General features: G+C 41.4%; 1 protein-coding gene and 1 long non-coding RNA gene across 3 annotated transcripts in view; both read left to right on the top strand.

Moving 5' to 3' along the window:
- Positions 1–2,988: 2,988 nt before the first annotated feature.
- The window catches only part of LOC119538724, a 33,220-nt gene continuing 8,886 nt past the window's right edge, over positions 2,989–27,322 (top strand). Inside the window, exons 1-3 of one of the 2 annotated variants that reach the window (XR_005217637.1) lie at positions 2,989–3,097; positions 3,725–3,828; positions 5,233–5,344. This is a non-coding gene — a long non-coding RNA (uncharacterized LOC119538724). Of the gene's footprint in view, positions 3,098–3,724; positions 3,829–5,232; positions 5,345–27,322 lie in introns of those variants that run through there. The other variant, XR_005217638.1, reaches the window with a different exon arrangement.
- Positions 24,470–25,402, top strand: LOC119538717 (olfactory receptor 8B12-like). The gene has a single exon (XM_037841838.1). The coding sequence runs from the start codon at positions 24,470–24,472 to the stop codon at positions 25,400–25,402; it is 933 nt and encodes a 310-aa protein (XP_037697766.1).

Below are 27,322 nucleotides of genomic sequence, written 5' to 3'. Positions count from 1 at the left end.
TGTGAACATTGAAAAATGTTAAACAAATGATTTATAATGTAGAATGTAGGGGAACTAGTGATCGATAGCAATGAAGGAAGGGGGAACAATAATCCAATAACAGATAAGCTATCATGGGTAAATTTAACGTTCTGGGAATGCCCAGGGATGACTGTGGTCTGTTAATTTCTGATAGGTATACTAGGAACAAGTTCATGGAAATGTTGCTATATTAGGTTACTTTCTTGGGGTAGAGTAGGAACTTGTTGGAAGCAAAGTAGTTATCTTAGGTTAGTTGTCTTTTTCTTACTCCCTTGTTATGGTCTGTTTGAAATGTTTTTTTATTGTATGTGTTTAAAAAAATTTTTTTAAATTTTTTATATAGTTGATTTGAAAAAAAAGAGTTGATTGAAAAAAAACAATGAGAAAAATATGCAGGGCCCCCTTGAGGAGCTGGTGGAGAATGCAGGGGTATTGGGCTTCCCACCTCAGTTGCTGGTGATGTGCTCACAGACATCGAGGACTGGTGGTTTGATGGGTTGAGCCCTCTGCCATAGGACTTGCCTTGGGAAGACTGCTACTGCAACGGAGAGGCTAGGCCTCTCTACAATTGTGCCTAAGAGCCTCCTCCCAAATACCTCTTTGTTGCTCAGATGTGGCCCCCTCTCTCTAGCTAAGCCAACTTGGCAGGTAAAATCACTGCCCTCCCCCTTACGTGGGATCAGATACCCAGGGGAGTGAATCTCCCTGGCAATGTGGAATATGACTCCCGGGGAGGAATCTAGACTCAGCATTGTGGGATGGAGAATGTCTTCTTGACCAAAAGAGGGATGTGAAAGGAAATGAAATATGCTTCAGTGGCAGAGAGACTCCAAAAGGAGCTGAGAGGTCACTCTGTTGGGCACTCTTATGCACAATATAGTCAACCCATTTTAGGTTCCAGTGAACTGGAGTAGCTAGCAGCAAATACCTGAAACTATCAAACTACAACCCAGAACCCATGAATCTTGAAGATGATTGTATAAAAATGTATCTTATGAGGGGTGACAATGTGATTGGGAAAGCCATATGGACCACACGCCCCTTTGTCTAGTTTATGGATGGATGAGTAGAAAAATGGGGGAAGGAAAAAGCAAACAACCAAACCAACCAACCAACCAACCAACCAGCCAACCAACCAACGAAGCCACCCAGTATTCTTTTTTACTTTAATTGGTCTTTTTCACTTTAATTATTATTCTTGTTATTTTTGTGTGTGTGGTAATGAAGGTGTCAGGGATTAATTTTGGTGATGAATGCACAACTCTGTAATGGTACAGTGTATGCTTTGTTTTGTATGACTGCATGGTATGTAAATATATCTCAATAAAATGATTTAAAAAACATATTTGTAGATTTTATCAATTGTTGAGCACTGTAGGGTTCACTGAAGTATATAGTCCCAGTCTTTATCTTTCCTCTTTCCTTCTGGTATCCCACATGCTCCTAACCTTCCTTTCAACCATACTCAGTCATCATTGTTCAGTGTACTTACATTGCTGTGCTACCATCACCCAAAACTGTGTTCCAAACATCTCCCTCCTGTCTTTCCCTAGCTGTCTGTAGTGCTCCTTTTAGTATTTTCTGTAGTGCAGGTATCTGGTTCACAAACTTATTATCTGTTTGTCAGAGAATATTTTAAACTCTCCCTCATATTTGAAGGACAGTTTTGGTGGATGTAGGATTCTTGGCTGGCGGTTTTTCTCTTTCAGTATCTTAGATATATCACACCATTTCTTTCTTGCCTCCATGGTTTCTACTGAGAAATCTGCACACAGTCTTATCAAGCTTCCTTTGTATGTAATGGATCACTTTTCTCTTGCTGCTTTCAGGATTCTCACTTTGTCTTTGACATTTCATAATCTGATTATTAAGTGTCTTGGTGAAGGTCTATTCAGATCTATTCTTGCTGGGGTACGCTGCACTTCTTGAATCTGTAATTTTATGTCTTTCCTAAGAGATGCAAAATTTTCATTGATTATTTCCTCTATTATTGCTTCTACCCCTTTTCCCTTCTCTTCTCCTTCTGGGACACCCATGACATGTACATTCATGTACTTCATGTTGTCATTTAATTCCCTGAGATGTTGCTCATATTTTTCCATTCTTTTCCCTATCTGTTCTTTTGTGTGCAGGATTTCAGATGTCTTGTTCTCCAGTTGCTGAATGTTTTCTTCTGTCTCTTGAGATCTGCTCCTGTATGTCTCTGTTGTGTTTTTCATCTTGTGTGTTGTGCCTTTCATTTCCATAGATTCTGCCAGTTGTTTTTTCAAATTTTCGATTTCTACTTATGTTCGCCCAATGTTTCCTTTATAGCCTTTGTCTCTCTTGTTATATCTTCCCTGAACTCATTGATTTGGTTTTTTATTTGATTTAGCATATTTCTTTGAAAATCTTTAATAGGTTGTTTCAGTAAAGTGAAACAATATCTTAACTGTATCCTGATTGAGATTTAAGTTTGTTCTTTTGACTGGGCCATATCTTTGTTTTTTTCTAGTATTGTTTGTAGTTTTCTGTTGTCTAGGCATCTGGTTTCCTTGGTTACCCCAGTCAGATTTTCCCAGACCAGAATTAGTTTGAGGTCTCAGAATGGGATTATATTCAGGGTGTATTTTAGAGGAATGACAGAATTTGCTGTGAGGTTTCCAGTTGCTGTGTTTTTCCTAACCTGCCAGCAGGTGGCGCCTGTCAGCCTGTCACTCCCTACTGGTGTAAGGAAGTGTGGCCTCTTTAGTTTCTGTTTTGGCTGTTTTCCCCTAGGCTCTGGGGTCTGGTTCTGAAGGGACAGCTGGGCCCCACGTCCTTACTCTTAGGGAAGATACATCCTCTAGGCAGTTATCATTTGCATTTGAATAATCTCTCTGACTCTGTTATCTCCACCCCTGAGTCAGAGCACTGTGAACTGAAGATGGCTGTGGCTCTCTCTTCTGGGCCCCTCAGGTTGAGAGAGAGAAAACGGGACAGAAATCCCCCTGTTGGAGTCAGTACATGGATCTCCAGTTTCACTTGTCAGCCAGAGGTAATACCCAGTCTTCTGGGCTCCCCCTCCCAGGACAGACGAGTCTTCTGGTTCTTTAAGGTCAGTCGTCAGTAAAAGCCTCTGTCTGCTTGTTGGGGGGTTATAGCTTGTATTTAGCAGTCCACATTTGTTAATTAAAATCCCAGTTGGAGCTCAGCTCAGCTATATTCACTCACTCAGAGAGTGCTGTTGGTTTCTACTACGGCTAGGTTTTGCTGCTTAGCCTGCCGTCGGGGTGGAAACTCTTGGTGGGGTTCTGCAGCTTTCACTTACAGATTCTATGTGCAATCTCAGGCATTCCTCCCAGTCCAGGTTGGTGTGTGATGTGTGGACAGTCACAGTTGTCCCCCAGCAGTTATTCCAAATTATTTACTAGTTGTTCCTTGTGGTTTATTTGTTGTTCCAGGGGACTTACTAAATTCCACTCCTCTCTATGCCACCATCTTGCCCCTCCTCTCTCTTTGTATTACTTTTTGGAACTGTCCTGTAAGTTTGAAATTTTTCAAAATAAAATGTTTAAAGTATTAAAAAACATAAATTGACCTCAAGTAAAGGACATTATTCTCCATAATTTGAGTGGGCTTCGGCCATTCAGTTGGATGTCTTACAAGCAAGGGCTTAGAGGGTAGAAGAATTTCTGCTTCAAGACTTCAGCATAAAATCTTAACAGAATTTCCATTTTTCCAGCTTTCTTTAAGGAATTCAGACTTAAGATCTCAACATCACATTTACCAGAATTTCCAGCCTGCGGCACACCCTATAAAATTCAGACTTTCCAGCCTCACAGTCACGTAAGTCATTTCCTTACAATAAAATCTCTTAATTATATATAATATATGTGTTATATATATGTGTGTATGTAATTAAAATATATAGATATACCCTGTTGGTATGTTTTTCTGGAAAACTCTGACTTATACCTTTATTTTGTACTGAGAGTGGTTCTGGAGGGACAGACTCTTAAGGATTAATTTTCTGAAGTGGTGCTGGGGTTTTGGAATTGGTTCTTTAATTGGATTACATTTAATGGCTCTAATGGCTCTATTTACAATGATAAAGATGGCACTGATAGTCCATGGCATGATTTGGCAATAGAGATATGAAAAATGTCACCACTGGATAATCCTATTGAAATACCAAGAGGCACGTTTCTGGGTTATGATGTATTTGATACTTTAGAATACATTTTTCAGGCTAATAAATATAATGAGATTGGCTGATTGTTCCAAAGTATGCTGAATAAAGTTGTGATACAAAAGATGAATTCAGGGTTTCCAATTCCTGGTTCAAATACTGCATAAAGGAAATGAAAGTTTCCATGTTTGCCTTAAAAGAGACTCATTTCTTTTAGATGCAGAGTTTCTATTGTCATGTGTGAGTAGCAGAATTACAATGCAAGTTGATTTCTCAAACCTGCTGGTCTCTGGTGTTTAAATGAAGATATTGACTGGGAACAAATGGGCCCCTATAAATTGGATGAGGACATATGGGCAGATCATGATATAGGAGAGGATGCTGACCCTTAAATTGTGCTGAGTCTTCTTTATCATTAGAAGTAGCCCTTCCTCCTCCTGTCTGATGAGGTCATCCCTGCTTTTTGAACAACCTGTAATGGATCGCCTGAAATAGGTGACTTACTAGATGTTGCTAATTGTCCTGAAGATCCACCTCCACCACTTCTCTTTGTTTCTAGACCTATGAATAAGCTGAAGTCCCAACAGGCCTTGAAAGATGAGGTATAGATTGTGACCCATGAAAAGGTTGTACTACGCTTTAAAAGTATTGCATGATTTTTCCAATTTATACATACAGAAATCAGGGAAATATGTGTGAGAACCTATATTAAGGTTTGGGATAATGATGGAAGGAACATAGATTTATTTATTGATATGAGCCCACTGAGCACAGATTATGAATTCATTGTTGCTCAAGGTGTTTGTTTGGTTGTCTGAAACATGGACCAATAGGTGGTATATTCTGTGAACTTGAGATGCTTGAATTGCCTTGATATAATACAGAACAAGGTATCCAAAGGCTTATGGAGATTGGAATGTTAAGTGGATTCTATGTAAGATCTGCTGACACACCCCAGGAGTGTCCAGAGGACACACTTTTCATCAAGAGTGTGAAAAGGAATTTTGTGAAAGGAGTTCCAGAATCCATGAAGAGCTCTGTGGTCATTCTTTTTTTTATAGGTCAGAGAGTATAGTGGAAACTGCTATCATTTTTGGGAGGATGCTTAAATGCAATGGGGATAATTGGATCCTGGAGTGGCAGAGGCCAAGAGGCAGTCCTTAATCACCAAAGGCAAGTTGGATGTGATTACCATAACAGACAGCAGAGACAAAGCAATAATTAGAAGTGTAACTTGCCGAGACCTATGACATTGTCCAGTTGATAATGGGATACCAAAAACAGAATAGTTTGTCAGTGTGCTTCATTTTTTACTTGATCGGTGTAAGTGGAAGTGTTCTAGGTGAAATGGACAAAGTCTAACTTGAATCACAAAGAGAGTGTGCTGTTCAATTGATTCCCAGGCTTGAGAGGGTTTATAGACCCAGAATCCCATGAATGAGAAAATATTGGGTCCCCTTGAGGGAAGACCCAGCTATGCTTCCCCAAATTTATACTGTTCATCAATCTCCCAGCCTTCCCCAAAGGGACCCGCAGCCTTTTACGACTGTGACTATGCACTGGAGAAAAGGAAATAATGAGAATTTTCAGGGTTTACTGGTTACTAACTCTGAATTGACACTACCTCCAGGAGACACAAAACATCACCATGGTCTACCAGTCAGAGTAGGGGCTTGTGGAAGTCAGGTGATTAATGGAATTTTAGCTCAGGTCCAGATCACACTGGGTCATATGTGTTCCTGAACCTATCCTCTGGTTGTTTTCCCAGTGCCAGAATGCACAATTGAAATAGAATATTCAACAACTGTCAGAATCCCTACATTGATTCCCTGATTTGAGCAGTGAGGGCTATTATGGAGCAAATGACAAGTGGGAGCCCCCCCCCCCAACCTAGCAAAATAATAAACAAAAAGCATTATCCTATTCTTGGAGGAATGTTAGATATTAGTGCCATCATTAAGGAATTGAAGGATGCAGGGATGATGATTCCTACCACATCCCATTCAGCTCTCCTGTTGCGCTCTGTAGAAACAGATCAATCTTAAAGCATGACAGTGGATTATCACAAACTTAACCAGGTAGACTCCAATGTCCTGTTCCACATGTGATATCATTGCTTGAACAAATTAACACAGCACCTGGTGTCTGGTATGCAGGTATTGATCTTGCAAACTCCCCCCCGCCCACCTTTTTCTTGATATCTGTTATTAAAGACCACCAAGAACAGTATGCTTTCTGCTGGCATGGTCAGCAGTACACATTCATTGTCCTACCTTGGGGCTATGTCAGCTCTCCAGCCTTTTGTCATAATCTTGTTCACAGATATCTTGATTATCATTCACTTCCTCAGAACGTCACACTTATAGATTAAATTGATGACCCATGCTGATTGCCTCTTTAGCTTGATCAAGAAATAGAAAACACCCTAAAACACCCTAAACTCATTGGTTGACATTTGCACGTCAGAGGGTGGGAAAGAAATCTGACCAAAATTCAGGTGGCTTCCACCTCAGTGAAATTTCTGGTGTCGTATGGTGAGGGGCATGTTGAGGTATCTCTTCTAAGGTAGAAGACAAGCTGTTGTTTCTGGCTCCTACTACAACATTAAAAGGCACAATGCCTGTTTGGCCTCTTGGATTTTGAAGGCAATTGGTGTGCTACTCTGACCCACTTACTGAGTGACCCCAAAGGCTCATTCATTTGAGTGCAACCGGAAGAAGAGAAGGCTTTGCAAAAGTCAAGGCTGCTGTGTAAGATGTTCTGTCACTTGGGTCAAATGATCCAGCAGATCCAGTGGTGGATGAAATGTAAGTGGTAATAGAGATGCTGTTTGGTGCCTTTGGCAGGCCTCTTTGGAAGAATCACAGGACAGACTCAAAGGATTTTGTGGGAAAGCCATGCCATCTTCTGTGACGAACTACTCTTTTTGACAGACAGCTTTTGGCCTGCTACTGGGCCTTAACAGAGACTGAACACTTAACTACGGGCCACCAATTTACCATGCAACCTGTGGTGCCAGTGAACTAGCTGTTGTCTGACACACCAAGCATAAAGCTGGGTATACCCAGCAGCAGCACTCTATCATCAAATAGAAGTGGTATATTTGAGACTGGGCATGAGCAGGCCCTGAATTATCAGGATCTGAGCAGTTGAAAATCTTAACCATTGCTGATGGAAATGTGAAGACACATGCATTTTAGAAAACGCGTTGTTAGTTGTTTTAATTTCCTAGGCTTCTTAAAGCAATTACCATGAAATGCATTGGCTTAAACAATGGGAATTTATTCCCTTACAGTTAGAGTCCAGGAAAATGTCCAAATCAAGGCATCACCAGGGAGATGCCTTCTTCCTGAAGACCAGCTGCTGGGGATCCTTGGCTGCTCTACCACATGGCAAGGTACATTGTGGTGTCTACTGGTCTCTCCCTTCTCTTCTGGGTTTCACTGATTTCAGCTTCTTGCATCCATGCACGCATGTGCGCTCTCTCTCTCTCTCTCTCTCTCTCTCTCTCTCTCTCTCTCTCTCTCTCTCTCTCTCGCTTTCTCTCCCCACCCCCATCCTGTTTATAAAGAATTTTAGTAAGAGGATTAAGACCCACTGTGGCCCCTGCCTTAACTGAAATAACTTCATCAAGGTCCTATTTATAACAGGTTTACACCCACAGGAATGGATTAGCTTTAAGAATATGATTTTCTGGTGGGCTTACAGTTCCAAACCACCATGCCAGTTATGTTTATAGAATTAAAGTTGTCATATGAACCATCAATTGCAATCCTAAGGTTTTACACAATTGCCAGACACAAAAGAATAAATACTTTATGATTCCATTTATATGTAGCTCCAGAACAGATAAAATTAATGTACAGTGGAAAATAATCAAAACATTGGTTGTCTCTGGGATGGGAGGAGACTGGTTAGGAAAGGGTATGTGGAAACTATCTAGGGAGATGGAAATCTTGATATCCTTATAGGATGTAGATTATGCAGTTGTATACATTTGAAAAATTTAGTGGTTAAGATGTGTGCATTAAATGTTTGAAAATTTCAGACCAATCAAATACTAGTAAATAGTAATAATTATCTAACAAGCAAGGAGGAAGGGTGGAGATATAGATATAAGAAGTACAAAATGATGACAGTTGTTAAAGCTGAGTTTTGAGTACATGCACACATTCAAAATTAATTGACATTATGTAGACTGCATTCCAATATGACTCCTGTTTAATGAGCATAATTTTATTCACTTCTTCAGGAGCCAGCTGAAGCCAATTCAAACGAAGACTTCTCAGCTGCTATCTTTTCTCTCCAGCTAGGCTCTGTGCCTTTTCTGGTTGGAGTTGTCTATTCTTGTGATTTTCTGGAGTGTAATAATGGACAGTTCACATGGGGCCATGTAAGTCCTGTTAGGTGTTCTTACAAAACTCTTGAGCTAGGCATGCAAAGACATTATATACATGTGTACATATCAGGCATATATTTATATTACATGTAATAATATACACAGTGTATAAATATACTTTAAATGCCAGATACATACTAGGAATTACTAAAGCAAAAAAAAAAAAATCATTACACAGAGGTTCAGATTTTCGAAAGTGAAAGGTTTTGTACCAAAATGAACATGGTTAAGAATATTTCATTCAGACTGCTCCCTGCTTATGGCTGAAATAAATCGTCCCTGAACGTAAGTTTGGAAAAGCCATGGTTGAAATGTATTTGAAATAGTTTTCACTGAAACAGTCTCTGAAGTGACATCAACTCGTAGAAATTTTACCTGCTGTTACATCATACAAAGAAACCTCTAAGGTCTAGAGGAAAGTCAACTTTTAATGAGCCTCTGAGTTTTTTCCCCTTGTGTCCCTAATAGACTAATTGCTTTTCTCTATTTTTAACTTCTGTGCTGTGGGTTTAAGATTGGGTATTTGGGATTCACTAGAGTCACTGTAGGACACAGAAAATTCTAAGTGTAAATCTACATGAGGCACAGTTATTGTATGCCATTGACTGAAAATGTCTCCGAGGTGGATAAGTGAGCAGATGTTGAATGTGTGCACACATGTACAAATAAACATACACAGGCTAAGTGCAGTGATTATAGTTGGACTTGATAAGAAGCTGGTTTAGTGGTATGATTTCATAAATTTCTCAAGAGTTACATAACTTACCCACTTGGTCGCTGAATCTTGAATTTCCCCAAATGGCATTTTTTCCTTTAGCTGAAAACATCATAACTACCCTGTGGTACTGGTGGCCACATACCAGTGCAATTAGTCCTAGTACCAAAGGCTTTATCAGACCCCTTCCTGAGAGCTGATTTGAAAATTAAGGTGTTTTAGAGTAGTTGGTGCTGGGTGTCTAAGGCCAGAAATGTGTGCAGGTGGTGACTTTATAGTGTGACTCGTGATTTGTATAAAGCTTAGTAAGTTCTTTTGCCTCTCTAGCTTGTCGCTATGTCCATGAGAGCCAAGTGCTTCAGGTAAAGTTGTTCATCTGAAGCACAGGACAAAATGTGTTACCTGGGATGAGGGATACTAGTGTCCATTCATTGATCCATTAGAGTAACTGATATTACAAGCACAACTCTGACTTTAGTCTTTCAAATATTTGTTCAAATGTCACTTTCACACAGAAGCCTAACCCCCCATCCTATTTAAACTTACAACCATTAATAACTATTTTCTTTCCTTGTTTTATTTTTTTTAAAACTTTTTAGCATGGTAATATGTATACAGCTAAAAATGTCCTTTATTAATCACTTTCAGATATACAATTCAGAGGTATTCATTGCATGCCCTGTGTTCTGCTATGATCATTACTATCCATTACCAAAATGTTTTCATCATCCCAAACAATCTCTGCAACTCTTGCCATTTATTTAGGTCTTCTTTAATTTCTTTCATCAATTTTTAAAAGAATATCCAGTGTATTAATCTTTTACCTCCTTGACTAAATTTATTACTAGATATTTCATTCTTTTACATGCAGTTGTAGATGGAATTGTTTCCTTGATTTCCATTTCAAATTGTTCAGTGCTGGTGTATAGAAGTGTAAATAATTTTGGGGCATCAATCTTGTAGCCTGCAACTTTGTGCAATTTGTTTACTAGCTCTGTTACTTTTCTTGTGGATACTTCTGGATTTTCTTCATAAAGGATAATACATCTGTGAATAGAGGTAGTTTTACTTTCTTCTTTCCAATATGGTTACCTTTAATTTCTGTTTCTTGTCTTATTGTTCTGTCTAGAACCTCCAGGACAATGTTGAATATCAGTGGTGAAAGCAGGCCTTCTTGCTCATGTTTCTGACCTCAGGCAGGAGGGTGTCAGTCTTCCATCATTGCTAATAAAGTTAGGTGTGGGTTTTTCATAAATGCCTATTACCATGTTGATGATGTTCCCTTCCATTCCTTGTTTTCTGTGTGTTTTTATGAAAAAGGAGTGTCTTTTCTGTGTCAATCAAAATTTTCATGTGTTTTTTCCTTCATTCTGTTAATGTGATACATTGTTTTTCATTTTATGGTAAACCACCATTAACTCCCATTCATGGTGTATAATATTTTTCTTATGCTGTTGGATTTTATTTGCTAATATTTAGTTGAGGATTTTTGTACCTATATTCATAAGGAAAATTGGTCTGTAAATCTCTTTCCTTATGGTGCCATTATTTGGCTCTGGTATCAGGGTAATGCTGATAGAATGAGTTAGGAAGAGTTCCCTCATCTTCAATTTTTTTGAAAGAGTTTAAGAATGATTGGTTCTTTGAATGTGTAGTTAAATTCCTCAGTGAAGCCATCTAGTCCTGGACTTTTCTTTTTGGGAAGTTTTGGATTACTGATCCAGTCTTCTTCCTTGTTTTTAGGTATTTTGAAGATCTTCTCTTTCTTCTTGAGTCAGTTTAGGTGAATTATATATTTCTAGGACATTTTCCAAATCATTTAGGTTATCATTTGTTGTCATATGATTGTTCTTCTTATTCTCTTATCACCATTTTAATTTATGAAAATTCTAATTTTGGTAATTTGCTTCTTCTCTCTTTTTTCTTTATCAGTACAGCTAAAGTTTTACCAATTTTGCAGATCTTTTCAAAGAACTACTATTTTTGGTTTATTTGAGTCTCTCAATTGTTTTTCTATTCTCTACTTAATTTATCTCTGCTCTAATCTTTATTATTTCCTGACTTCTTCTAACTTTTGATTTAATTTGCTCTTCTTTTGATAGTTCCTCAACATGTGGAGTTAGTTTATAGATTTCAGAGCTTCTTTGTTAATTAGGTGTTTACAACTATAATTTCCCTCTGAGCACTGTCTTTGCTGCTCATAATTTTTAGCAAATTTTTATTGTAATAAAAAGTTCTCATTTTAACCAATTTAAAGTGTACAATTCAGTGATATTCATTACAGTCACAATATTGTGGTACCATCACCAACAGCTCTTATCTAAACTTTTTATCCCCTTGAACAGAAACGCTGCAAGCCTTAAGCAACAACTACCCATTCCCTCACTCCCCAGCCCCTGGTAACCTGTCATCTGTCTACTTTCTGTCTCTATGAATTTGATTATTATAGGTATTTCATATCAGCAAGATCACAGAATATTTGTCTTTTTGTCTCTTATTTCACTCAACATGATGTCTTCAAGGTTTTTTTTGTGTATCGTGATTTATTGTATTGAAATCATTTGATCCTCTTCTTATTTCCTTTTCGGTATATTTTAAAGATTTTTTTATGTGGTTGCCATGGTGTTTATATTTAACCTACTAATTCTACAACAATGTAGTTTGAATTGATTTCAACTTATCTTCAGTAACATACACAGTCTCTGCTCCTATACTGCTCCATTTCCCTATTTGTGTTGTTCTTGTCACACATTACCTCCTTATATTTTGTTTGCCCAATAACATAGAAATATGATTAATTCTTATGCTGTGATGGTTAGGTTCATGTGTCAACTTGGCCAGGTGACCCAGTTGTCTGGTCAAGCAAACATTGGCCTAACAATTGCTGTGAGGACGTTTGAGGCTGGTTAATATACCAACAGGCTGGTTTATTAAATCATCAGTCAATTGACTGCAGCTGTGACTGATGACTCACCAAAGGGCGTGTCTTCCACAATGAGAGAATGCAATTGGCTGGATTTAATCCAATTAATCAATTGAAGACTTATAAACAAGACAGATAGAGGACCTTCACTTCTTCTTCAGCTGCCCAGTGAAGCATTTCCTGAGGAGTTCGTCGAAGTTGCTGGTTCATTTCCTGAGGAGTTCATTGGACATCTTCCTTGGAGTTGACAGTTTGTTGACGGCTCTACAGAATTTGGACTCATGCATATCCACAGTTGTGTAAGTCACTTTTACAATTTGATAATCAGAGACACCTCTCATTGATTCTGTTTCCCTAGAGAACCCTAACTAATACATATGCACTTGTATTTTCGATCTTGTAAGAAATAAAAATTAGAGTTACAGATTAAGACTACAATAATACCAGCATTTGTATTGGCTGACTAATCAATTCCCAGACTTGAGCCAGTTTATAGAACCAAACCCCTGAATGAAAGGAATTTTGGGTCCCCTTAAGGAAGGCCCCAAAATTATACTGGTCATCTGTCTCCCAGCCTTCCCCAAAGAGAACCACAACCTTTTACCAGAGTGACTGTACTTTTGGAAAAAGGAAATAATGAGACTTTCCAGGGATTGCTGGTTACTAGCTCTAAACTGACACTAAGATCAGGAGACTGAAACCATCACTGTGGTGGTCCACCAGTCAGAGTAGGGGCTTCTGGAAATCATATGATGAATGGTATTTTAGCTCAGATTCATTTCACAGTGGGTCCAATGGATTTCTGAATTTATCCTGCCATTATTTCACCAGTTCCAGAAGGCACAGTTGGAACAGACATACTGAGCAGTTCACAGAATACCCCACATTGGCTCCCTGATCTGTGCAGTCAAGGCTGTGGTGGTAGGAAAGGTCAAGTGGGAGCCATTAGAGCTGCTTCTGCCTAGCAAAATAATAAACCATAATCAATATCACATTCCAGGGTTTATTTAAGAGATTAGTGCCACCATCCAGGATATGAAGAGTACAGAGTTGGTGACTCCCATCATGTTCCATTCAACTCTCCTATTTGGCCTGTGCATAAAACAGGTAGATCTTGGAAGATGACAGTGCATTATTGTAAACTTAATCAGGTGGTGACTCCAATTGCACTTGAAGTTACAGATGTCATGTCATTGCTTGAGCAAATTAATTCATCCTCTGGCATCTCATATGCAGATATAGATCTCACAAATACTTTTCTTTTGATACCTGTTAGTGAAGAGTACCAGAAACAGTATGCTTTCAGCTGGCAAGGTTGGCAATATACTTCACTGTCTCCTACCTCGGGGGTATAACAACTATCCAGATTTATGTCTTAATCTAGTCCACAGGGAACATGATCTTCCCATCCAGAAGATAACACACTGATCCCTTATGTTGATTATGTTGTGCTGTTTGGACCTAGTGAGCAAGAAATAACAACTACTGTAGATTTACTGGCAAGACATTTGCAAGTCAGAGGGTAGGAAATAAATCTCACAGAAATTCAGGGACCTTACGCCTCAGTGAAATGTAGACACGCCCAGGGGTGTGGAGCATGTCAGTATACCCCTCCTGAAATGAAGGACAAGCTGTTGCATTTGACACCTCCTTCATCCAAAACAGAGGCATAATGTCTAGTTTGCATTTTGGATTTTGTAGATATCAAATTCCTTATTTGAGTGTGCTACTCTGGCCATTTATTGAATGACCTAAAAAGCTGCTCAGTTTGAGTGAGGACTAGAACAGGAGAAGTGTCTGCAGTAGTCCAGGCTGCCAGGCAAGCTACTTTACCACTTGGGCAATATATTACAACCGATTCATTGATGCTTGTAGTAACAGTGGCATATAGAGAATGGTGTTTGGAGCCTTAGAAGGACTCCTGTTCAGAGAATCAGAGCACAGACCCTTAGGATTTTGGAGCGAAGCCTTGCCATCCTGCGGATAACTACTCTCCTTTGAGGAACACCTTTTAACATTCAAATGCTTTACCTGGGCCTCCAAATTACCATGTAACCTGAGCTGCCCATCATGAGTGCATGTTGTCTTATCCACCAAGCCATTAAGTATGATTGTGCAGCAATAGTCCATCATCAAATGGAAGTGGTATATATGAAATTGGACTTGAGCGGGCCCTGAGGGCTCAAGTAAGTTGGGTAAGGAAGTGGCCCAAATGGTCATCGCCCCGACTCCTTCCACCTGATCATACCTATGGATCTTTGAGAAGTCCCAGTGATCCATTGACTGAGGAGGAGAAAGCTCAGTCCTGGTTTACAGATGGTTCTGTGTAATACTGTATTAGTTAGGGTTCTCCTTGGAAACAGAATCAATGAGAGATGTCTCTTATTATCAAATTGTAAAAGTGACTCACGCAACTGCAGGAGTGCACGAGTCCAAATTCTGCAGAGCTGTCAACAAGCTGTCAACTCTAAGGAAGACGTCCGACGAACTCCTGGGGAAACGAACCGACAATTTTGACGAACTCCTCAGGAAACGAACCGGCAACTTTGACAAACTCCTCAGGAAACGAACCGACAACTTTGACGAACTCCTCAGGAAACGAACTGGCAACTTCGACGAGCTCCCCAGGAAAAGCTTCACTGAGCAGCGGAAGAAGAAGTGAAGGTTCTCTAACTGTCCGGCTTATAAGCCTCCAACTGATCACCCGGACCAAATCCAGCCAATTGCATTCTCTCACTGTGGAAGCACGCCCCTTGAAGAGTCATCAGTCAGCTGCAGTCAATTGACTGATGATCCGACAAACCAGCCCGTTGGTTTATCAACCAGCCTCAAATATCCTCACAGCAATCGTCAGGCCAGTGCCCGCTTGACCAGACAGCTAGGCCACCTAGCCAAGTTGACACATGAACCCAACCATCACAGTCCACCCCTTGTCAACTTGGCAGTTGTACACATCACCTAAAACCATATCTTCAAAATGAACGTTACAGCTTATGCCATATGATAAGGGGATAAGACAGAGAAGAAAGCAAAAATATTTTCTTCACAGACAAATACAAACATAATCATAACAAAACGAGGAGGAAATATTCATATCATCATAGTCCTCGTTTCTATAACTGGTCACGTGGCCGTAGTTCATATTTATCACGACCTTCTTCCACTACCCATTCCATGTTCCCTTTACCCTCAGCAAGCACTTCAGCTGGCCGTGGTTCTTTGCCTGGTGGGGTGACCCAAACCATCATTCCTGAAGTTTCTTGGCCATTGTTAGTCCTGCCTGGATTGGGTTGTTGCAGTTTTCCATTGACTTGAATCACGGGGCATGGTAGTACTAAGAGACGCCCCAGGGGATCTCCTGTATGCCAGAAAAACTCTTCTTTACTTCCATTGTGTAGTTGCAGTGCTATTTCCCCTTGATAGTCAGGATCAATCACCCCAGCCAGTACAGTAATCCCCTTACTTGCCTGTTGATTCAGAGGCATAAGAAGCCCAAAGTGGCCAGGTGGCAGCCTTAACTTCCAGTTCAATGGGATTATTGTTGTGTTTCCTGGTGGAAGCACTCCTCCTTTTGGAACCAAGACTTGTAGACCAGCAGAGCTTAAACTTGCAGGTACAGGAAGCAAAAATTTCCCTAGTGGATCACTAGGAGTGATAGTGAGTGGTGCTACTCCTGTTTCTACCCCTTGATTCCTGGACCCATGAATCCTGGCTATGGGAGAAACAGCAACATAGAGTGGATGCTGATTCAGAGCATACACAGCCTCCTGGAGAACACTGCCCCAGCCCTGCAAGGTATTGCCACCTAGTTGGCGCCGTAATTGAGTCTTCAACAGGCCATTCCACCGTTCTATCAACCCAGCTGCTTCTGGATGATGGGGAACATGGTAAGACCACAGAATTCCATGAACATGTGCCCATCCCCTCACTTCATTTGCTGTGAAGTGGGTTCCTTGGTCTGAAGCAATGCTGTGTGGAATACCATGACGGTGGATGAGGCATTCTGTAAGTCCACGTATTGTAGTTTTGGCAGAAGCATGTCGTGCAGGGAAGGCAAACCCATATCCGGAGTATGTGTCTATTCCAGTAAGAACAAATCACTGCCCTTTCCATGATGGAAGTGGTCCGATGTAATCAACCTGCCACCAGGTAGCAGGCTGATCACCCCGAGGAATGGTGCCATATCAGGGAGTGAGTGTGGATCTCTGCTGCTGACAAATTGGACACTCAGCAGTGGCTGTGGCCAGGTCAGCCTTGGTGAGTGGAAGTCCATGTTGCTGAGCCCATGCATAACCTCCGTCCCTACCACCATGACCACTTTGTTCATGAGCCCATTGGGCAATGACAGGAGTTGCTGGGGAAAGAGGCTGATTGGTATCCACCAAATGGGTCATTTTATCCACTTGGTTATTAAAACCTTCTTCTGCTGAAGTCACCCTCTGGTGAGCATTCACATGGGACACAAATATCTTCATGTTGTTTGCCCACTCAGAAAGGTCTATCCACATACCCCTTCCCCAGACTTCTTTGACACCAATCTTCCAATCATGTTCCTTTCAAGTCCCTGACCATCCAGCCAAACCATTAGCAACAGCCCAGGAATCAGTATACAGACGCACCCACTGGGAGGATTTCCCCTCACCACTGTCCTTCAGGGATATCCCAGAAAGGGGCTGCAGTGTTGCAGCTGTCCACTTTCAGGTTGGTACCTGCATATCGTGCAGAACCATCTGTAAACCAGGCCCGAGTCTTCTCTTCCTCAGTCAACTGACTGTAAGGAACTCCCCAAGATGCCATAGCTGTGGGCTGGGAAAGAGAAGGTAAGGTGGAAGGAGTGGGGGCCATGGGCATTTGGGCCACTTCCTCATGTAACTTACTTGTACCTTCAGGACCTGCTTGAGCTCTATCTCGTATATACCGTTTCCATTTTATGATGGAGTGCTGCTGTGCACGCCCAACTTTATGACTTGGTGGGTCAGATAACACCCAGCTCATGATAGGTAACTCAGGTCTCATGGTAACTTGGTGGCCCATGGTTAAGCGTTCTGTCTCTACTAAGGCCCAGTAGCAGGCCAACAGTTGTTTCTCAAATGGAGAGTAGTTATCTGCAGAGGATGGTAAAGCTTTACTCCAAAATCCTAAGGGCCTGCGTTGTGATTCTCCTATAGGAGCCTGCCAAAGGCTCCAAACAGTATCTCTATTTGCCACTGACACTTCCAGCACCATTGGATCAGCTGGATCATATGGTCCAAGCGGCAGAGCAGCTTGCACAGCAGCCTGGACCTGTTGCAGAGCCTCATCTTGCTCCGGTCCCCACTCAAAACTAGAAGCTTTTCTAGTCACTCGGTAAATGGGCCAGAGTAGCACACCTAAATGAGGAATATGTTGTCTCCAAAACCCAAAGAGGCCAACTAAGCATTGCGCCTCTTTTTTGGTTGTAGGAGGGGCCAGATGCAGCAGCTTATCCTTCACCTTAGAAGGAATATCTCGACAGGCCCCACACCACTGGACACCTAGAAATTTTATTGAGGTGGAAGGCCCCTGTATTTTTGTTGGATTTATCTCCCATCCTCTGCCATGCAAATACCTTACCAACAAATCTAGAGTAGTTGCTACTTCTTGCTCACTAGGTCCAATCAACATGATATCATCAATATAATGGACCAGTGTGATGTCTTGTGGGAGGGAGAAATGATCAAGATCCCTGCGGACAATATTATGACATAGGGCTGGAGAGTTGATATAATCCTGAGGTAGCACAGTGAATGTAAACTGCTGGCCTTGCCAGCTAAATGCAAACTGTTTCTGGTGGTGCTTGCTGACAGCAATTGAGAAAAAAGCATTTGCCAGATCAATAGCTGCATACCAGGTACCAGGGGATGTGTTGATTTGCTCAAGCAATGATACCACATCTGGGACAGCAGCTGCAATTGGAGTCACCACCTGGTTAAGCTTACGATAATCCACAGTCATCCTCCAAGACCCATCTGTTTTCTACACAGGCCAAATAGGAGAGTTGAATGGGGATGTAGTGGGAATCACCACCCCTGCATCCTTCAAGTCCTTAAGAGTGGCATTAATCTCTGCAATCCCTCCAGGAATCCGGTATTGCTTCTGGTTCACTACTTTGCTAGGCAGGGGCAGCTCTAGTGGCTTCCACTTGGCCTTTCCCACCATAATAGCCCTCACTCCAGGAGTCAAGGAACCAATGTGAGGATTCTGCCAGTTGCTGAGTATGTCTATTCCAATTATGCATCCGGCACTGGGGAAATAACCACAGAATGGGTCCGGGGACCCACTGGACCCACTGTGAGACAGACCTGGGCTAAAACTCCATCAATCATCTGACCTCCATAAGCCCCAACTCTGACTGGTGGACCAGAGTGACGTTTTGGGTCTCCGGGAATTAATGTCACTTCTGACCCAGTGTCTAATAATCCACAAAATATCTGATCATTTCCTTTTCCCCAATGCACAGTCACCCTGGTAAAAGGCCGTAGGTCCCCCTGGGGAAGGCTGGGAGGAAGATTAACAGTATAAATTTTTGGCAGTGTGACAGGGTCCTTCTCTAAGGGTACCCGGCCTTCCCTTCATTCAAGAGGCTCTGGATCTGTAAACTGTCTGAAGTCTGGGAATTGATTAAGGGGCCGTGACTCTCTGTTTTTGTAATTCAAGGGAGATTTTTGTTCACGTGGCCTAGAATTCTTCTGCTTATATAGTTCAAACAAGAATTTAGTCGATTGCCCATCTATTTTACTACTTGGTACTCCATGATCCACTAGCCAATGCCATAAGTCTCTGCGAGTCATATTATTTTGATTGTTGCTTTGAGCCTGTTTTCCATTATGGTAGCCCTGTCCACCTCATCTGTGGCGATTAACTGCAGCCACTTGGCTTCTGCTGACTCGGGACCCGATTATCCCCATTGTGTTTAAGGATTCCAGTTCAGTGACAGCAGTTCCTACAGTAATATCTGACCTACAGAGAAGGGCGACTACAGAGCTCTTCAGGGATGATGGAGCTAGTTTCACAAATTTATTCCTTACAGTCCTGGTAAAAGGTGTGTCCTCTGGACATTCCAGGGCTGTGTGAGCAGGTTTTCCATGATAAATCCACTCTAACATTCCAATCTCTCTAAGCCTTTGAATCCCCTCCTCCACATTATACCAGGGCAGTTCTGGCATTTCAACTTCTGGTAATGCCGGCCACCTTTTGATCCATGTTTCAGCCAGCCACCCAAACAAACTGTTAACACCCTTTCTAACCCCTCGAGCTACAACATTGAATGCAGAATCTCTGCTTAGTGGGCCCATATCAGTAAATTCAGCCTGATCCAACCTTATATTCCTTCCACCATTATCCCACACTCTCAATATCCATTCCCACACATATTACCCTGGTTTCTGTCTGTATAAGTTGGAAAACTCATACAGTTCTTTTGGAGTATAGCGTACTTCCTCATGGGTCACACTTTGTACCTCACCCTTTGGGGCTTGTTGGGACTTGAGCCTAGTTATAGGTCTTGAAGCAAAAACTGGTGGTGGGGGTGGGTCATGAAAAGAGTTAGAATTATCTCTCAAGCCATTCACCTCAGGACACTCTGCTGCATTTTCATCTCTTAAAACAGGATTAATCTCTCCAGACAGAGGAGTGAGGGCTGCTTCCTCAGGGGAGGTGATTACAAGATTAGCAGGCATTGAAGGGTTAATCTCCTTAGGTGGGAGTTGCGTGGCAGGCTCCTTAGGGCAGACTGGAGGCAGAGAAGCTGTTTCCCCAGGACAGCCCTCTACAGGTAAATCTAACAATGACCCAGCAGAATCCAGGGTTCCAATGTCCTCACTGTCATCATTATCAATCCATATGTCCCCATCCCAAGTTTCCGGGTCCCATTCTTTTCCAATCAATGCCTTTACTTTAACAGCAGACACCCTGAGAGGTTGAGATTTTAGTTTACGCTGTAAATGTGCTACTCGCACAATAAGAGACTGCGTCTGATTTTCAGAAACCTCCAGTCTGCGGGCACAGGAAATAAGATTTTCTTTCAGGGCACAGATGGAACCCTTTACATGTGTCATACGGCATTCAAGTTTTGAATTTGAAGCCTTTAGCTCATCCCTTTCTCTTACAACTGTATCCAGAGTATCTAAGAGCAGCCAGCCAACATTATTATACCTCTTAATACTGCAAAACTCCGTGAAAGTGTCGAAAACGCTGTCACCCAGAACCTCGCTTCGTACTACAGCACAATTAGGAGAATCAAATGGTGCTATTTTGTGTATTTCCTTTGCCAACTCCTGCCATGGACTCTTAGTACCCTCTTGATTATTGGAAATAGAGTCATTAGTGCCTCTGAATCTAATCAGAGTAGAAAACAAATTGTAAAAGCCCATTTTAAGATTCCGTTTCTCAAGAACCACTCTCGGTACCAAGTTGTATTAGTTAGGGTTCTCCTTGGAAACAGAATCAATGAGAGATGTCTCTTATTATCAAATTGTAAAAGTGACTCACGCAACTGCAGGAGTGCACGAGTCCAAATTCTGCAGAGCCGTCAACAAGCTGTCAACTCCAAGGAAGACGTCCGACGAACTCCTGGGGAAACGAACCGACAACTTTGACGAACTCCTCAGGAAATGAACCGGCGACTTTGACAAACTCCTCAGGAAACGAACTGGCAACTTCGACGAGCTCCCCAGGAAAAGCTTCACTGAGCAGCTGAAGAAGAAGTGAAGGTTTCTCTAACCGTCCGGCTTATAAGCCTCCAACTGATCACCCGGACCAAATCCAGCCAATTGCATTCTCTCACTGTGGAAGCACGCCCCTTGATGAGTCATCAGTCAGCTGCAGTCAACTGACTGATGATCTGACAAACCAGCCCGTTGGTTTATTAACCAGCCTCAAATAGCCTCACAGCAATCGTCAGGCCAGTGCCCGCTTGACCAGACAGCTAGGCCACCTAGCCAAGTTGACACATGAACCCAACCATCACAAATACGTAGGCACCACCTGAAAGTAGACAGTTGTAACACCACAGTCTCTTTCTGGGATACCTCTGAGGAGGAGTGGTGAAGGGAAATCCTCTCAGTGGGCAGAACTTTGAGCAGTGCACATGGCTGTTCATGTCTGATTCATGGTCTGTGGCCAGTGGCTTGGCTGGTCAGGAGGTGGGAATGAACATTGTTGGAAAGTTGGTGCCAAGGTGTTGTGGGGGAGAGGTATGTACATAGATCTTTCTGAATGGGAAAAAAATCATGAAGGTATTTGTATTCTCTGTGAATGCTTGCCACAGGATGACTACAGAGGACTTTAATAATCAATTGGATAATATGATCTGTTCTGTGGATGCCATTCAGCCACTTTCCCCAGGCATTTGTCGTTGCACAGTGGGCTTCTGAGCAGAGTGGCCACGGTTGTAAGGGTGGAGGTCATGCATGGGCTCAGCAACTTGAAATTCCACTTACCAGGGCTGACCTGGCTACAGACACTGCTGAGTGCCCTATCAGCCAGCAGCAGAGATAACACCGAGGCCCTGATATGGCCCTATTCCCTGAGATAGAAATATGAATAATTATAATTTTTCTGATTTATATTTACCTGTAATTTCTTATTTTCTGAAATAAACATAGTTCAGAAAAAAGAGCTTGAAGTAAAGCTAAATTGAACAACATGACCATTTTACAAATTAGGTATTCAGTGAATTATCTTTCAATAAATTGGCCTGGTGGTAAATTAACATTCAGAAAATTGCTTTTGAAGCAACTGAAATGAATTGTTTAAAAGGTAGAACAAACATGATTTGATTATTGATGATGGAGAGTGAACAGCTGGGAAAATAGTGCCATATTCTGTGACTAGTTATTAATTTAGAGAAAGGCTGATCTAGGACAAGAGTGAGAGCAGTTCTTCATAGTGATCCCTTTTTTTAACCATCAGACTTACACTCCATGAGAAGATAGGGAAGGGAATCAGATCAATCTTTCAAATCTGATCTAGGAGTCGTACAATCAATTCCTGGAATGAATTGGAGCATGAATAAATTATTGAACATCCTCTTCTAAATGGTAGCTCTCAGTGTTTACCTTTCCTGGCTCTAATCACCTTCCTCTTTTTTTTTTCACATTAATTCTTTTATTTTCCAAGAGACTGTCAAATGAAAGTAGGCAAGGAACTTGCTTTATGAATTTTAGTGATAGTTCTTGTTCTAGTTTGCTAATACAGCCGGAATGCAAAACACCAGAGATGGATTCGCTTTTACAAAAGGGGGTTTATTTGGTTACACAGTTACAGTGTTAAGGCCATAAAGCGTCCAAAGTAACACATCAGCAATCAGGTTCCTTCACTGAAGGATGGCCAATGGTGTCTAGAAATCCTCTGTTAGCTGGGAAGGCACATGGCTGATGTCTGCTCCAAAGTTCTGGTTTCAAAATGGCTTTCTCCCAGGACGTTCCTCTCTAGGCTGCAGTTCCTCAAAAATGTCACTCTTAGTTGCACTTGGGATGTTTGTCCTCTCTCAGCTTTTCCGGAGCAAGAGTCTGCTTTCAATGGCCATCTTCAAACTGTCTCTCATCCGCAGCCCCTGTGCTTTCTTCAAAGTGTCTCTCTTGGCTGTAGCAAGCTCACTTCTTCTGTTTGAGTTTACATAGTGCTCCAGTAAGCTAATTCAGACCCACCCTGAATGGGTGGGGTCACATCTCCATGGAAACTATCCAATCAGAGTCATCACCCACAGTTGGGTAGGGCGCATCTCCACAGAACCACTCAAAGAATTACAATCTAATTACACTGATAGGTCTGCCCACACAAGATTACATCAAACATAATGGCGTTTGGGGGGACATAATACATTGAAACTGGCACAGTTCTCATCATGAAGTACTTTAGCCTAGTTGTTAAGAGTAAAGGACCTGGAATCAGACAGACCTAGCCATGACTTTGGGCTCTGAAGCATATTGACTCTGTGAGCTCCTTAATTTTAAAATGGTTTTCATTATTGTGAGGAATAAACAAGATTACATCTGATTAGAGCTTTGTCAAGTACAGTATTGGATACTCAAAAAGTGGTAACGATAATTATTTTTGTCACAGTGATTTCTTTATAGTGCTAAAGACATGTTAGTTGAATTAAATAATAAGTGTTTGAAAGCCCAGTCAAACAACATCAGGGTATAAACAAACATTCTTTCTTCCTTAGGTAAGGTAATCTCTGAGGTAATGATCCTGGGGGAGTTTCTGCCTAAATGATCAGGTCACTGAGCTCTCTAATCCACAATAGAATTCTTTAGTCTCCTGTTTTTCACTGGTCAGGAAAAGATGCTGTCTCTTTTGTGGAGAGGAGTCCTTGGGTAACCCAACAATTAGAAATCATGTTCTTCATTGCAGACATGGTTACAATATAAAGTAGAGGATCTTTTGCTAAGGACTGGGAGAAGAGTGTTCTGAGCTCAAAGCTAGCATCCTCAATTCATTGGGGCCATTTCCGTCTCCAGGGCAATTGTAGATACGAGGCAGGGCATGCAGCTCTAAAATCAAGAGGTGAGTGCCTGTTTGATTGTGGTCTGCCATGTAACATGATGTTTAAAAGTACAAACTATGGAGCCACACTGCCTAAATTCTCCTTGTGGCTGCAACCCAGTAGTTTTATACTCTGGGCTAGTTATTTAATCTGTTGTCTCATCTGTAAAATAGGGACAATGATATTGTCACATAGCATTTAGATCACAGCCACTAATGGTAATTGCTAAATAAGTGATAACTTAAAAAATTGTTAAGTCTCAGCCACTTGAGCTAAGAGGTGTGGGAAAAAGAAACCCTATTCTTCCTCTGTCCAGCATTGACCCATTGGAGAAAGCCTCGTGGAGAGTCAAAATGGCTTCTAACTGTCATTACTCTCTCCAAAGAAGTGGCCCTGGTGTCAGTAACTGAAGCAGAGACAGGAGAGGGAAGGACACAGAAAAAAGAATGACTCACAGATCTAAAAGTCATCCAGCTTATTTTTATTTTTTTTCTTTCTTTGTCATCCAGCTTATTTTTAGCACCCCTTTCCCTAGAAGCACCAATTTCTCATCCTAGAGGCAAAGTTTAGCCTCGTATTGTGCTCCACACTTGTGGGCTGTAAAGACCATTGCAACAAAGTTTAAATCTCTCTCTGTGGATTCTGTTTTCTAGAATGTGGGTGGGGAGGACAGGTACTTTGAGTGTGATAGTGTTGTGTTTTTCTCTAACCGGTTCTTTTCTGTTGCTCTCACAGACCCATCTAGAGGAGAAATGGCAGCTATGAACTCTTCTGTGACAGAGTTTCTCCTTGCAGGCTTAACGGACTTGCAGGGGCTGCAGATCCCCCTCTTCTTCCTGTTTCTGGGCATCTATCTCATCACTGTTGTGGGAAACCTGGGGTTGATAAGTCTGATTGGACTGAATTCTCACCTGCACACTCCCATGTACTTTTTCCTTTTCAACCTCTCCTTAATAGATTTCTGTTACTCCACTACCATCATCCCCAAAATGCTTGTGAGTTTTGTCTCAAAGGAGAATATCATATTGCATTCAAGGTGCATGGCTCAACTCTTTTTCTTCTGTTTCTTTGTCATCTCTGAGTCCTTTGTCTTGTCAGCAATGGCATATGACCGCTATGTCGCCATCTGTAAACCATTATTGTACACACTCACCATGTCTCCTCAGGTGTGTCTATTCCTTTTGTTAGGTGTTTATGTGATGGGATTTTCAGGGGCTATGGCCCATACAGGAAGTGTAGCAAGTCTTACCTTTTGTGCTGACAACCTTGTCAATCATTTCATGTGTGACATCCTTCCTCTTCTTGAGATCTCCTGCAATAGCACTTATGTGAATGAGCTGGTGGTTTTTATTTTTGTGGCTATTGACATTGGAGTGCCCATTGTCACTATCTTCATTTCTTATGCTTTAATTCTCTCTAGTATTCTCCATACTCGCTCCAAGGAGGGCAGGTCCAAAGCCTTCAGTACCTGCAGCTCCCATATGATTGTGGTTTCCCTTTTCTTTGGTTCTGGGGCTTTCATGTACCTCAAACCACCTTCCATTTTGCCCCTTGATCAAGGGAAAGTGTCCTCCCTGTTCTATACCATTGTGGTGCCCATGTTAAACCCATTAATCTATAGCTTTAGGAATAAGGATGTCAAAGTTGCCCTGAGAAAAGCCTTGAGCAGAAAAACATTTTCTTGAGAAAGGAGCAGTATTTGAGGAAGGAGATCCAGTACTTTGTTTATTAGTGTATGTGTGTTTTCAAGAAGGGATCTAATTTTGTTTTTTTCTCCTAAATAGAAAGCAAATTTTAAGTCTTTACATTTGAATGTGTTCAGTACATAACTATTATCCCTGCCCATCACCCTACCTGGGTATTCTTTATCTTATGCAAATTACTTCTACAGTCATAGATCATTTAATATTGAATGGGTCTTACAAATAATTTAATCTAATATCCTCATTTAATAGATCACACAGTTTAGACCTAGAAATATTATGTTTGTTGGCCAAGGGCACACAGCTCCCTATTGCCACAACTGGGATGGGAGTCCAGGACCTTGAATTGCAAACTACTCCTTTGTGCTGCATTTTCTTGCTTTATTGCCACCCTCACAGATTTCATTTTAAAAGTATGATAACAAATTTTAAATCTGGCTCTATTCACAGTAATTTCATTTGACTTCTTGTGATTGTTAATTTCATGTGTTGCTTGGCCCAGCAACTGATTGTTACTGGCCTGATTGTTACTGGGAGTGTATTTTGTGGATTTAACCAGTTGACTGCATCTATGGCTGATTATAGCTATAATCAACAAGGGAGATGTCTTCAGCAATGTGAGAAGTCTGCTTTTCCAATCAGTTGAAGGCCTTCAGCAGTCAGAAAGAAGAAGTTGTATCTCTACTTAAGACAGCTAGCTTCTTGGAAATTTGATGTCACCTTCACTGGGTTTCCAACTTGTGGCCTATCCTATGAAATTTGGACTTTCGAATCCTCACAGTTGTGTGAGCCAATTCTTATAATAAATCTCTTAATATTTACATATATCTGTATCTATCTATCATCTATCTATCTAATCTCCTGTTGGTTCTGTTTCTCTGGAGAATTCTGACTAATACACTTTTTCAATAAATATTTTTTTTTCAGAGGCTAGGAGGTGAAAAACTTTCTTATGTTGGAATTGGCCAAACCTTAAATTCTTCTGAGAATTCTTTGTCATCTTAACCTGTAATTCCTCCCCTGAGGAAGCAGTCCTTCTACCCTCATCTGAGGGGATTAATTTACTTTGCTGGAAACCTGCAATTGACTTCCCAGAGGAAGAAGTTCTTCTACCTCTGTCAGAGGAAAATAATGCTCTTTTGGCCAGATGAAACTATAATGGAAACCTCTGAAGCAGTTGACTTGAAAGACACTATTAATTCCTCTCAGGACCCATTTGCACCGCCCCTCTTTGCTTCCAGATCTTTATCTACACTGAAGTCCTAACAGGCCCTGAAAGGAGAGGCACAACGTGTGACCCACGAAAAGATATATTATACTTCAGAAGAACTGCATGATTTTTCTAATTTATACACAAAGAAATAAGGGGAATATGTGTCAGAGTGGATATTAAAGCTGTGGGATAATTGTGGAAGGAACATAAAGTTGGATCAGGCTTCATTTACTAATATGGGCCTATTAAGTAGAGAATCTGGACTTAATGTTGAATCTGTAGGAATTAGAAAGGGCTCTATCATTTTTATTGGTTGGCTGAAACATGGACTGAAAGGTGGCCTATACTAAATGAAGTCGGGATGTCTGAACTGCCTTGGTATAATGTAGAATTAGGTATCCAAAAACCTTGGAAGATTGGAATTTTAAGTGGATTTATCATGTAAGACCTGCTCACCCACCCAGGAGAGTCCAGAGGACACACGTTTCACACAACTATGAGAAAGGAATTTGTGAGGGGAGCTCCAAAATCTGTGAAGAGCTTTGTGGTCCCTCCTTTTTGGAGGCCAGACATTAGAGTGGGCATTGCTACTACTGAACTGGGATCCTTAAATGCAATGGGGATAATTGGATCCTGGGGTGGCAGGGGCCAAGAGGTGGTCCTTCCTCACCAAAGATAAGATGGGCATG

The sequence above is a fragment of the Choloepus didactylus genome, chromosome 6 (assembly GCF_015220235.1).
Source record: "Choloepus didactylus isolate mChoDid1 chromosome 6, mChoDid1.pri, whole genome shotgun sequence".
Lineage (NCBI taxonomy): Eukaryota > Metazoa > Chordata > Mammalia > Pilosa > Megalonychidae > Choloepus > Choloepus didactylus.
The sequence above is the reverse complement of the archived record's forward strand: the minus strand, read 5'-3'. Positions and strand labels throughout refer to the sequence as shown.